The following is a 12,942-nucleotide window of genomic DNA, read 5'->3' as shown; positions in this document are numbered from 1 at the left end:
TGGCAAAGGATATAGGAGCTCGACGAAAGGGAGAATGATTGAACGGTGGTCGGCTGATGCGGTTGTTGCCACGGTAACAATTGGGTCTTTTGTAAAGGAAAAAATAAAAGCTATAGATGGGGCGAAGAAACAAAGCAAAACGGATTAGGATTTGGCGAGGAGGCGGTGATCCATCAGGATCGAAATGGGGGGCTCCCAACAATAGCGCCAAAAGACACGAGAGGCGATAGAGTCGTCCTGTGTATAGGCCTGTCAAGTGCCTCTTTCCTTTATATTCCGTCTTTTCTCTGTTTGCGGCTGAGGCATCAAGGGCTCCGGGTACGGTTGCGTTCTTATTGTTGCAGCGGCGCAAATCCGACCTAATAGACCGTGGAGAGAACTCGCTCCCGTTTGTTTGATGACGGCTCTGGTATATATCTATAAGTGTAAGACGGATCAGTCGGTCATTTTCATTACTCTTCTTTTTCTTGTCGACCATCCCCGATTGCAATATCTGCCAGACAAGAGGCAGGATTCATTGTCGGATGTCATTGGCTAGAGCTAATGATGTCTCGCAATACAAGAGCCCCCACAGTCGCTAGGAATCGATCGGAACAATCTGTCGTCGAAAAGAATATATCCGCCGGATGGAAGACAAATAAAAAAAAAGGTGACCGTGTGCGGAATAGATTCCGGTTTTCCTCGGCATCCGTCTTGTTTCGCTGCTGTCTATATGTCGTTCGTTCGACTTGATATTTGAACTGAATTTTTATCTTTTTTTTTAAAAACAGTTGTCTGTTTGTTCTTCTGACTGGGTGGGGGGGAACAAGATCGATGAAGCCCATCGATCTCGTCTCCTGTCCGGGATTAGTTAGGAGCCGGAACTCTTGGACCAAACTGATCCCGCGAGTAACAAGTACACACACATACGACACTGTGACTGTATATATGAAAACAGTTTCTCTCGTTGTCGACATCGACGTCAAACTCTAGTCCCACGCCATCGGGACTTTGGGGGGGATATTTTCCTTCCGAGTTTCTCTCTCGGGAATCGCAAACTGGGCGCCGATCGATCCTGCGGTTATGTCAGACTGACGTGCTGATGAAGATATCACGTCACACAAACTTTTGACTCATTATCCTGTACAACTTCATAACTTGGCGTTTGGGGATCCCTCTCAGCTTCACTTTTCGGCTCGCACAAGTGGGAATCCCCCCCCCCCCCCAATCCCCCCTCCTACGCCACTCATTAGTCAAAAGGCGACGGAAACCGTCGCCAAACTGAATTTGACGACGACCAGCTAGGACAAACATGTGTGCGGATAATTGGGGGGTGAGGATCCTTTCACTTTCTTCGCTACTCATCAAACAGCTTGGAATGAAATTTTTAATGATTTCCGACATGCATATAACCGTCCCCGGAATTTTATTTTCGCCTCTTGGGATTGTTGCGCTTTGGCTCACGTCGCCAACTTGCAATGGAAGCGGCCGACGCTAGGTGGCTCTGGCCTGTCTTCCTGTCGCTAGTTCCGGTCGGAACTTTTTTTTTTTCCTCCGGAACTTGAGGCTATAGCGCAACACATATTGTTTAATAATAATCCTGTGTACTGCGCGCTCTGCGACTCCTCCTACATTCTTCCTTTTTTGTTTTTATCTCCAATTAGTTGCCCGGCTTCCGCTTCCTCCTTTTGTTTCACTTCCGTAACTCTGAACAAGAGAGAAAAGTGGGAATGTGATAGATTATAACGACACACGTCGATTTTTCTCTTTTCTTTGGAAGGTGCGGGGGGTGGGGGGATTGAGTCTTGCGTGATGAATGGGCAAACAAAAAATAAATAAGATTCTTTTTAGTATTGCTCGGCATGTATCTCGGGAACCCGATGATGTTGTTAATAACATCGCGTAGTCTACGCCAGCTGCCGACGCTATTTATTTGCCCTTGTTTACGACGAATCCACTTTCTCGTCTAAGCCCGTGCGTTGGCGTTGCTGGCGCTGGGAAAGCAAGAAAGAAAGAAGAAGAAAACACGAACTGATGAGTTTAGAATTATTTTTTTGTGTGTGTGTGTTTTCGAGAAGGCGTTTCTTTTTTTCTCTATCTGTCTTTCGCTTTTTTCTTTTATTTTTCGGTACCCTTTTGAGTTCTGAAAATGTCTCTATTTATTTTGCGAGAGTGCCTTAATAGTGTTTTGACGGGCGCCTTCAGTTAGTGCTGGAACCCCAGTAGGCCTAATGCCGCCCCTGCACTTCTATTGTACGGAGGTGAGAAGGTTACCATACTCTTTTGGCACCCCCCGGGAGAAGAGGAAAAAAACAAAATAAAAACAAACTACATCTGTTACCATCTGGATCGTGTGTGTGTGTACGTAGTCGAATGGAGAAGATTTCCTCCAACCCCTTGTCTTATTTCCTTCCATCTCTGTCTCGGTTGTTATATAGATTCTTGTTTCCTCTCTAGTCTCTAGTTGTTTTTTCTGGGTCGTCTATTTCCCATCCGGTTTTACGACCGGCTTACTTCCTAAAGTCTATGCAGATCCTCCCCCACATAGTTCTCACACACTCTTGGTGCAAACCCAACAGGTCATTGTCCCTTTGAATCATCGCGAATGGGAGCTAGTTTAAATGAGGCAACCGAGCCGAAAGTGCCGTCTTATCTATTTGCCAAAAAGGTCTTGTAATCATTGGACTGAAAGATTTCTATGTACATCCGACGCCGTGACGATCAAATTCAAAGGCAACTGGCCGTTTTTCATTTTGAATTGGCGAATCGAGAGCTCTTAGACGTCGACAGGCGTCTAGGATTTAATTAAAGAGATGCACAGGAATGGACGGGGAAGAATTCAGAATGACGTGCGAGAACGTTAGAAATGGCAATATAACAGGGCGACGTGGCAACGAAAACACAGCCAATGATCACAAGGCTTTCCGCGTGCTCTGCAGGTTATATTTTCCGTCTTCTTTTGTTTTCAAACCAGACGGGATCAGCTGTTGGATGTGTTCCCGAAACGAGAAAGAAAAAAACGGGAGTCAATCTTATTAGTATAGCCAGGAAGGAGGTTAGACACGTTGCGTCTAGGCCTACTACTACACACATACGTTACATAGTAACAAGTTATCCTGCTGCTGCTGCTGCTGCTGGCCCTTTTTTTCCCCCTCGTCTCTTCATTTCGCTTTCGAGCTCACCCAGGGAGTTTCCTCTTTACTTGTGCCGCCGCTGGTGTCATTAAAAGCGAATTTACTGCATCAAACACTATACGGGCACGTGAGAGCCAAAGGAGGAGTAAGGAGCTATAAGGAACGCAAGCGCCACTCCGGCCGGAGCATTAGCGTAACGACATGGACTCTTTGTGGACGTCTGTAAGGTGAAACAGACTGCCCCTCCCAGATAGAGAGAGAGAGAGGGTCGCAAAAGACGAAAAAGATCCTCCAAAGGATTGCTCCCCCTCTCTCCTCATCCCAACAAGAAAAGGAGGGCGACTTTTGTTTTCCTTTTCTTCCGGCCTTTTTCTTTATTTGTGCGCTTTCTTTTCATCCGTCTCTCCCGCCCGATGGTGGTGGTTTCTGGTTTTCCTCTGGCTGCGGTCCCAAGGATCCTTGACTCTGTCTGTCGTCGTGATATTGTTCCAAATCCCACGTTCACCACTTCTTCTTCTTCTTCTTCTTCTTCGCTGCGGGGAATTTCTTTTTTCGTTTTGGGAGAAGAAAGAAAGAAAGAAGTTTGCGACGTCTCCATCTGTTGAGACACGTGCCGGTCAGTCCGGTAATAATGCGGAACCATCAACAAAAGCACTGGGCAATAATACGTGACCAACTTGCTTTTTGGGTGGAGAGGAGATAGCAATAATAATAAGACGACGACGATCGCGACCGACAAGTGGGCTGTGCGCAGTTATGGCTCTCGGTAATGTTGATTTCTCTATCGATTGATAGAAAGCTTCTGAGTGTAATACTATATGCGCTGTTTCCATATCGTCGTAGGCACCTTTCAAATTGGTTTTCTTGTCATCTCTGGATGGCGTAAGAGAGCGTCTGAGCTTGGGATCGTCCCGAAAGTGTCGACATGTCCGTCAAAGTTATTGGATGACGCCAAACGTCAATCCATCCAACTAGTTATCTCTTCTCTTTGTGCGCGTAACTTACGAAAAAATAAAAAAAATAAAATTAAAAAAAAGTGGAAACGTCGTTTTCTTGGTTTCAGCTTGTCGATGTCGTGAATAATTTCGGGGATCCCTCGCGACTATGGGAGTGGAATGAACCTGGTTAGTACGTAAAAAGATGACAGGAGCTGTCACGACCAGGTCTACATCACTCGCTTGACGATGTGTGTACAGGAAGTTTTTTCCTTTTTCGAGTTTGCCGAATCCAAACTCTTTTTTTCCCCCCTCCTCTGCTATCGCTCCCGTCATTTCCCTCACACTCGAATAATATCACGCTATTTCTTTGGCCTCGTTTTTTCCCCTCTTAGATTTCTCTCTCTCTCTTTCTTTCGGCCCGTTTGTTGTGTTCATCCACGTTTCTATCCCCTCCGCACGGCCCAGGGGATTATACGCTGGCGTAGTTGAACGCGTAGCCAATGTGCGTGAAACTGAGCGGATTCGGCGTTGCGTTTTATCTGGGACTGGCGCGAATGCACAGCAGGTCAGCCAGGATACATACGTATATGTGTGTGCGCCGGGTTCTTTGGCTGTTGTTTTGGGTTTCTTTTTTTCTTTTCTTAATTCTGGCCCTCCCCCTTGCGAATGCTTTTGGCTGCGGTCAACAATCAAACCCCATAGCCAACGCCTTTCATCTTTGGACGTTTTTATTTCACCCCAGTTGCTCAAAAGCAATCAAGCGCTTGCATCCAATCTTTACCAATACTTGCGGCCCCCCAAAGGCGATGCCAGAAAGTAGAAAAAAGATGAAAATGATTTGCTGTTTGGGAATCAGCTTCTTCTCGATGTTGATTGCAGCAGAGGCAGCAGCCGCTGCCCTCGTAACGAAATGCCACCCGCACCCCACCCCCCACCCCCTCGAATACAGATGATGAAATGACGAGAAGAGCTGGAAATGAAAAGTTTGAAATTTGTTTCAATTTCTGGGAAATTGAATTGTCTTGGCGCTTGGATTCGCTCCGTCGCCCGCACCGTCACGGCGACAACAAATCAACGCAATTAAGATAATGAAATTCAGCGATGGCTGCTGCTACTGCTGTATGTAGACGACATTTCACTATGGGTGTGTATGCGCCAGTCGCCCCGCTCGACTGGGGAACTAACGGGCCACACGGCACTATCTACTCCATCCTCCTCCCTCAACACATTTCAATCGAACCGATTCGAATGCATGAAACCCCATTCTACTTCATTACCATAAACATGGCGTGCCATTTCAGGGCGAAAGGATCTCCTCAGTGAAGAGCTAGGAGCCTTGTCACGCAGCCCATAAACTCTCGCCCGTTTGAAGTGGCAGCCACTGCATGTTGTCTGCTATAGAGAGTCAAAGTCTAACGTCGAAAGAAAAAGTGGAATAAACAAGCCGGCAACCTGAATTAGACTCTTAGACGCATAGACGACGATGTTGTGACGTCTATTTACTTATTTAAGTCTAATAAAAAGAAGTGAACTCGGTACTCTCGCACGTGTTGTCTTTTGCCGTTGATTTTCTTTGAAGACTCCACGGGCGAAGAAGAGCGAACGCTTATTCAGAATGTCGACCAATTTGACTGTATGTAAACGTTGTCGGCCTCATTTTTGTTTTCTCTCTCTCTCACTCTCCCTCACGCGCTCCTTAAGGAGCCGAGCGAGAGCAAACTGGGCCAGGAGAGAAGCAATAACACGACAGAAGCAATAGCAGCAGTAGCAGCAGTAGCAGCGCACTTTACAGGAAATAACAAGTCCGGTCGGGAGGTTTTTGTGTGATGATGTTGTACATGTTTGGTGTGCATCCGCTTGCCTCTCCTTTTCTATCTGTTTGCACACGGATAACGCCATATTTGTTGAATAAAATGAGGCTACAGGCTGGCAAGTATCAGGCGAAGAAAGGCCCCAGCCCGTCGAGAGATTTAGGGGGGAGTTGGGAGACACGTTGGAAATGTTATTATTATTATCTAGCAACACATTTTTCTCTATATGGGCCATGTTTTCTCACTGTTATTGAGTGTGTACACACAAACATGGAGCTAGTCAACTTCCTGTTTGATGCGCAACTTCTTTTTTTTTTTTTGAAAGGCAATCTTCATTTGATTTGCTCTCTTTCACAACGGATTTCGTCGTGCCGTAGCCGAAAACGACGACAAGCCATCGCGAAACCTTTTTTTTGCGTCAAAAACTCTCAGTTTTGTATGGCATTTCCGAGCCACATTGTTGTCGTACCACGTTACATAAACTAGGAAAGAAATTACATATCGACCGGTGTGGTATTGTATATCTTTCTCTCTCTCCAGCCCCCATACTGCCTTTATTTAATATACATCAGCTTAAAGTCGTCCAAGTGATGAGGAATCCTAGCAAGTAAATCGAATCAAGTTTGCATGATAGGTTGACCATCACATGAAGAGATTCAATTGAATGACTCCCCACATCGATCGAAACCTTTTTCTCCTCCTCCTCTACTTTACGAGTGGTATTATTACTTTAGCAATCCTGAGTTCGGTTATGACCGGACTTGTTTTGTGGTCTTCCCCCCAGTGGACGGACACAAGAACGTCGTCGTCGTCGGCGGCGGTCATTATCGATTCATTCGGAGAAAATCAGATCCCGCAAGCAGGCAGAGAAGCCTCATTCACCTTTCATCAGCTCACGCTGGGGGCTCTGTAGACGTGTAAGCGTTCACGTAATCCGGCCGATGGGGTGGGGTTTTTCTGTCTGCCCACCAACTTGCATTGACTTGCTTCTTATGACATTTCTTTTTCTTTTTTCATGTTTGTGCAAACATCTTTTTGGTCTCCCTTTTATATGTGAATATCGTCGGGTTTTGTTGGCTCTGCTGCAGGGTCAGGAGCAAACACTATGTCCGCGCGTCGTTCATTATTTTTTTCTTCTTTCTTCTTCTTTTCATCTGCCGTTCTTCTTCTTCTATGTGTAAGGCTCTCTTTATTCACAATTGCGGCTCTTTATGAAGACTCTGTCAAAAGACGTAAAAGAGATTTCCGTTCGCCTCCTCCACCCACTGATCCAGCAGCTGTAGTCTCCGCGCCCGTGTTGGACGTGTAGTAGATATTTATGGATAAAGACCTATACAACGGGGGGTGGATGGAGAAAACGATACTTTTTTTCTCTTCAAAGGTCCCCCTCCCCAACAAAAGAACCCAAAAAGAAAAGAAGAAGAAGAAAAAAAGGCGGCTAGCAGATGAATCGTTGAACGAAACGTGAAGAAGCGGTGAGTGCGTGAATAGAATTTCTGATGTCGCTCGGGATCAATCCTTTTATCGGTAGAAATCGAGCCCACAACGCGTTGCTGATCTCTGCGAGGTTCTCCGACTACATAGTCTTATTTTAAATATGTATTTCTAGATATCTTCGCGAGTAATAGTATGTGCCACGTCACATGGTGAGGCCCGGAGAAAATAAAAAAAGGAAAAAAGGCGGAACGCACACCCAGAGAGAGAGAGAGAGATGAAAAATGGAAAAAAGGAAGAAAAAGGAGGGAGCGCGCCGGAATTAATATATACGTACGCCAAGGAGAGCCCAGGATGTATAGGATTCTCTATTGCTATATAGCCAGCAGGAGCCTGCGGAGCGTATGCGACGTGCTTCTACTGGCCAAACAAGCTTGATATTCCTTCTTTCATTCCCGAGAAATCTCTCTCTCTTCCTGTACGTCGCCGCTCGCAAGTATAGAAACGCAGAAGCAACGACCGTCGTCGGTCCGTCCTAGTATGATACAGATGGGGTCCGCACTGATGATCGGCTCACAAGCACGTAGCCACGAGCGAGATGCCTATAATAACTCATATATTACTTCTACGCGGTGGTGTGCGTCGCCTGCCGTCGCCGCCGCCGCCGCTTTTGAAAAAAAAAGGTGATCGATAAAGGAGATCATTGGGGTTGGCGATATATACCTGCATACGGCTTTGAGCCTTGTTAAACTCTCCAGACCTGCTTCCTTCTCATGCGTCTAGAACGTGTCACTCTCTATCCCGCTTGCGCGCGCGCGCAACAGCCAGAAAATAAAAACAAAAAAAAACGAATAGGTGCGTATGATAGTGTGTGTGTGTGTGTCTAAATATAACGACGATATGTGTGTGTGTGTGTAAAGGAGACATACACATAACATAAGAGAGGCTGTAGAAGTGTTATAAATCTCTTTACGGGCGATTATTTTGTTTCGTTTCCCTTTCTGGCTTATTATTATTCTCGACGGCCCTTGTGAGTCGTCGTCGTCGTCGTCGGATAGCCTTCTTCCCGTCTCGAGCCTTTTTTCTTACTGCTCTTCTACTGCATAACCTCTATTCCTTTTTCCTTTTTTTATTTTCGTTAGTCTTTATTTTATTTGATTTTTTTATGTTCATCTGTCGTCCTTAGTAGACAAACCAAACAAAAATTTTTAAGAGTTTTCACACACTGGCTGGCAGCTAGCGCGGGTGGAGGGCTACTATTCGGTTTGGCGTGTCTGCCGTGTGGATATAAAAATAACTCTCTCACTCAGTTACAGACCGAAAGAGTCGAAAGTGAATCAGGAGAAGAGACTGGAACACACAGCATCCAACCAGTTGCAGAACGTTGACTTCCCGGTCCTCCCGTATATATACTCCGCGCACCCTTTTATTGCTTTTTTTTTCCCTCCCTCTTCGTTTTTCTTTTTAACTCTCCTTCATCCTTCGTTTTCTCGACACTTTTCGGGCGTCGCTGCCGTCGAATCCTCCGCTCCTTCTTGTGACCAGCGCGCCTGGTGTTGCCGATTCAGTCAGACTTGGTCCTCTGTCGAGTGCGCGCTTTCCTTCGTTTCTCTCTCCCCAAACCCTCCCTGCGTATTCCCTCTTGCGTCACATCATTTTTGGCACTGCCAAGTGCAATCGTCGGGAGATCGAGAGAAAATAAAAAACACCGTGAGGATAAAACAACACAAGTTGCAGGCGAAATTCTATTACTACACCACTTGGCTCTCTTTTGATTCTCCGTCTTTTGCGGATGGATCGGACGGCGATCGACTGGCCGCCTGCCGGATCATCTTTCGAAGCGGATGTTTTGATTTGTGTCGCTGGCCCATCATCTCCTTCCAAGTGCTGCGATTCAAAGTTACAAAGTCCGCCGTAACATTGCCCGCTGCCGGGAGATTTGAAACAGATTTTTTCACTGTGAAAAAGAGCGGAAAAAAAGGCCGACTAACAAGCTCTAGCCAAAGAAACTCGTACGCATTGTTGGCGTTCGGTTCCGTGTCCCATTGTCATCGATATTCATTAATCCTCCCGTTTTTCGGGAGTAAAAGAATTGTTCTTTTTTTTTTACTGGGGGGGTCTATTTGGTTCAGCTCTTATTTTGTTGTTATTCCGTTTGGAAAGAAAAAGAAATTCGGACCCTACTCCATATCCTTTACGGCTTATCAATGACTTGTGAAAGGTTTCGTCTGATGTTTGACTCTTTCCTTCTGTTGAAGCCGTTCGTCGACTCGGTGGCGATGATCGTCTCCCTGCTCCCTCCCGCCCCAGCAATCCCGTATTTCAAAAAGTCAGGATCTATCCAAGCGGAGAGCAACACAGTCTACTAGTTTTTGTCCAACTGATACTATTAAAAAAAAAAAAAAAGAATTGCTTCCGGATTTTAGTTATTTGAAACTTTTTTTTCCCTTTCTCTTTTTTTTCATTTTCACGCTTCATCACACCTGTCCCTAGTCACATGACTAACGCGACTGGCCCATCAGTTTAATCCAACTCCAATTTCACGTTGATCGCACTCTTTTTCAAACTTTCCATTTGCCTTTTTCTTTTTTTTTGGGTTGTTGTCGGACGGGAAACTTGTTATAAGCTAAGCTAGCTAGTCCTAGAGTTCTTGATTCGATTCCCTCACTTGGGTTCAGCCGGCCCCCTGCGCCCAGCCAACGGTCAACACGCCGCATTACAACAATTGCCCGGGCCCCATTGTAATCGTTTATTCCGTCTATAGTCCTCTCCTGGGTGCGCGTTTACTCTCTCTCTCTCTCATTCGCTATAGCGTTTTATTTTTGATGCGCTTCTTTTATTCGCCGCTGTGGACCGAAAAAAAAAGTTTAATCTCAAGTCAAACGAACCAATAGAGAAATCATAACTAAGAGCCCCTAGCGTTGGCTACGTCGCCAAAATAAGTCAAGACAAAAGAAGAAAAAGAAGACTCTCCTCTCGACGTCATTAGCGTCTGGCAAGCGGAAATCCCTTCAGACTAACCGCACTCTTGTTTTTCTGTGTTTATTTTGATATTGTTCCAAAAACGTACTGTCCCTTTTGATATTTTTGGGGCGACCACCACCTCCTCCTTTCACCTACTCTCTCTCTCTCTCTTTCTCTCTGTCGCCTGCCTTTCAAGAAGAAAAACGTTTCTCGATCTGTGGTCCGTGTCTTATCTCATTGGCCACCGTCTACCGGGAGCGTGAAAAGCCGAAATAAGAAGAGAGTAGAAACAAGGAGACCCACTCTCTCTCTCTGTGAAGTAGCGGTCAGAAAAGACGACCGGGGCCATTCCGAGAGATAGTAGATTTCGATGTTGGAGTGCGTGGCGTGAGTCGCGCCTGCAGTTGTCGTCTCTAGAGTCGAGTTCCTTGTGGTGCGGCTCTGTGTGTGTGTGTGTGTGTGTGGACATTGGACGAGCAAGTGGACCGGAACCCAGTGGCCCATACAGCCCAGAGCCGAAGGAAGGAATAAGCAAATCCAATCCAATCTTCTCGCTTCCGGCTTGACGTGGCGATTTGTCAAGAGAACCGACCCGTCGTTATCCGCGGCCATCCGCCTTTTGCGCCCTGGCAACACACAAATACAAAAGAGAAGGTGTGCAAGGATCGAATGGGCAAACGTCTGGAGCCAATAGGACGAGAAGCCCGCACGACGGCCCTCCGTAATCGAGGCACGGGCCAAAAGAAATGTCTCCACTTTTATTGCACTTGCTAGTCAGTGCAGACGCTCAGCAGTTTCTTGCGCTTGGCCGTGGCAACAGCAACCAGCAGCCGCAGCCGCAAACCCGAATGTCATCACCGCACGTCGACGACCGTCGATCCTAACCAGAGAGAAAGAAAAAAGGCATGAAAAATGCCAGTGAGACGCGCAAGAGTCTTTTGGGCCTATTCGTCACCGTCGTTTATCTGACACGGGACCGTGCGTGACTCGATGAAGTGCCAACAGTAGTGAAACGACGTCGCTCTGGGATAAAGGAGGAGGCCGCAAAGAATAAACGAGGGAAGGAAGGAAGAAAAAAGAACTTGGTTCCAAATGTGAGAAAGAGAAGAGAAATAAACTTCATTTTTTGCTACAGTGCGCTTTTCTGTTCTAGACCGACAGACGGGAGGATTGAGTACCCAAATCTCATCATCTGCCTCTATAAATAACTGCAACATTTTCTCGTGAATTTTTTTGGGAAATCAAGTGCGGGAATTATTCTGAAAAAAGAGAAACCGACGAGTGGCGGGAATTTTAAAAATCCCTTTTTCCAAAAAAATCAAACTTTTTTTTGTTTATCCGGAGGTCTAGCCAACCTACAAATATTGAAAGGAAAAAAGGGCTGAAGTGAAAATCAAATTGAACTCTTTGGAGTAGAAAAATGGCGGCCAACAGTTTGCGCGTCTTCTTTCAAAGTTTACTCTCGGGACCAGCTCAGTCAATTCATCAGAAACGGTAGTCACAACTTCCTGCCTACCTACATCCCTTATTTTGATCCATCGTCATTATTAATTAACCATCGGGAATCCTGTATATAGCACTTATTATTAAGAGGCATGTTAGGAGAAAGGGTGGGGCAGGTAAATTTCAACCGACTCTCCCGGATATATATTAAATTTAAGTTTATTCTTAGTAAATGATGATTTGTTTTTTTTTGTCTTGTAGCTACTACTACGTTAGCTGGAATGCCTAACATGTCTATAATTTAGTCACGAATCAATCAGCGAACGTACCGAGCCGTAACGACGACTCTCGAACCTGAGGTGCGTAGTATATATAACAAGCGGGCGGGAGCGGCTGCCAACATCGTAAATGTTGAAACAAAAGAAAAAGGGGGTCCAAGAAGAAGAAAGAAAGAAAGAAAGAAATAATATAAATAGAGAATATTGTGAGCAGCGCCGCTCTCAATTATTTTTTTTTTCGATCGTTGGGTCGGGCTGCTGGCCCCCTCATCCTTCCTATCCAAAAAGGAAAATTAAATTCCACTTCTTTCACGGTTCCATTTCGTCCAATTTGTTGACACGTAAAGGTTCCGGCAGATGTTGTATCGTTGCTGGCCATTATGTTTCCACGGAGACTGCGAAATAGCCCGACCATTATTGTACATAACCGGATGAAACTTTTGGCCGTTTTGTTAGTTTTTTTGTATTTGTCTCGACTCCTTTTCTATTTTGAATTTTTTTTTGTGTGTGTTTCGTATTATTCTGCCTTCAATATAATTTGCGTGATGTTCCACCGTCCGCCCGCGTTGGTTTGAAAGTGGAAAAAGGGAACCAGCAAGATATTCGTCGTGCCCGGCCCGGACGTAGAGTAGAGAGAGACTTGACGAGCCGAGCGTCTGGCGCCTCTTTCAACGATTCATAAAACTTCATTACTACGCGCCACTGTTATATTAGGTTGGCAGTATCCCGACGTCTGCCATCATGACCGCTCACACGTGTTGTGGTCGCCTGGGAACCCGTTTATTCTGTCTTACTCGTGTGTCGTTACTACCGCCACGGCTCCGGGAACCTTAAAAGGCCTAGCGGCCACCACCCACCCATGTTCTGCTTCATTTCCGTCTTGATTGAGATCAACGGCGTCGACTATGAGTTTATGACAGAACACAGGGAAGCAGCCGAAATTGAATTGTTTAGTTTCCCC

The 12,942-nt window shown here is 45.9% G+C and overlaps 1 protein-coding gene across 5 annotated transcripts in view; it reads left to right on the top strand.

Moving 5' to 3' along the window:
- The window catches only part of LOC124340774, a 75,899-nt gene that overhangs the window by 53,050 nt on the left and 9,907 nt on the right, over positions 1-12,942 (top strand). The window contains exon 1 of one of the 5 annotated variants that reach the window (XM_046793406.1): positions 8,191-11,754. The exons of the other annotated variants lie outside the window; for them this stretch is intronic. Coding sequence (XP_046649362.1) covers positions 11,681-11,754 — 74 coding nt within the window. The 5' untranslated portion in view covers positions 8,191-11,680. Of the gene's footprint in view, positions 1-8,190; positions 11,755-12,942 lie in introns of those variants that run through there. 5 annotated transcript variants of the gene reach the window in all.

The sequence above is a fragment of the Daphnia pulicaria genome, chromosome 5, assembly GCF_021234035.1.
Source record: "Daphnia pulicaria isolate SC F1-1A chromosome 5, SC_F0-13Bv2, whole genome shotgun sequence".
Classification (NCBI taxonomy): domain Eukaryota; kingdom Metazoa; phylum Arthropoda; class Branchiopoda; order Diplostraca; family Daphniidae; genus Daphnia; species Daphnia pulicaria.
This window is presented reverse-complemented; position numbering and strand designations above follow the sequence as displayed.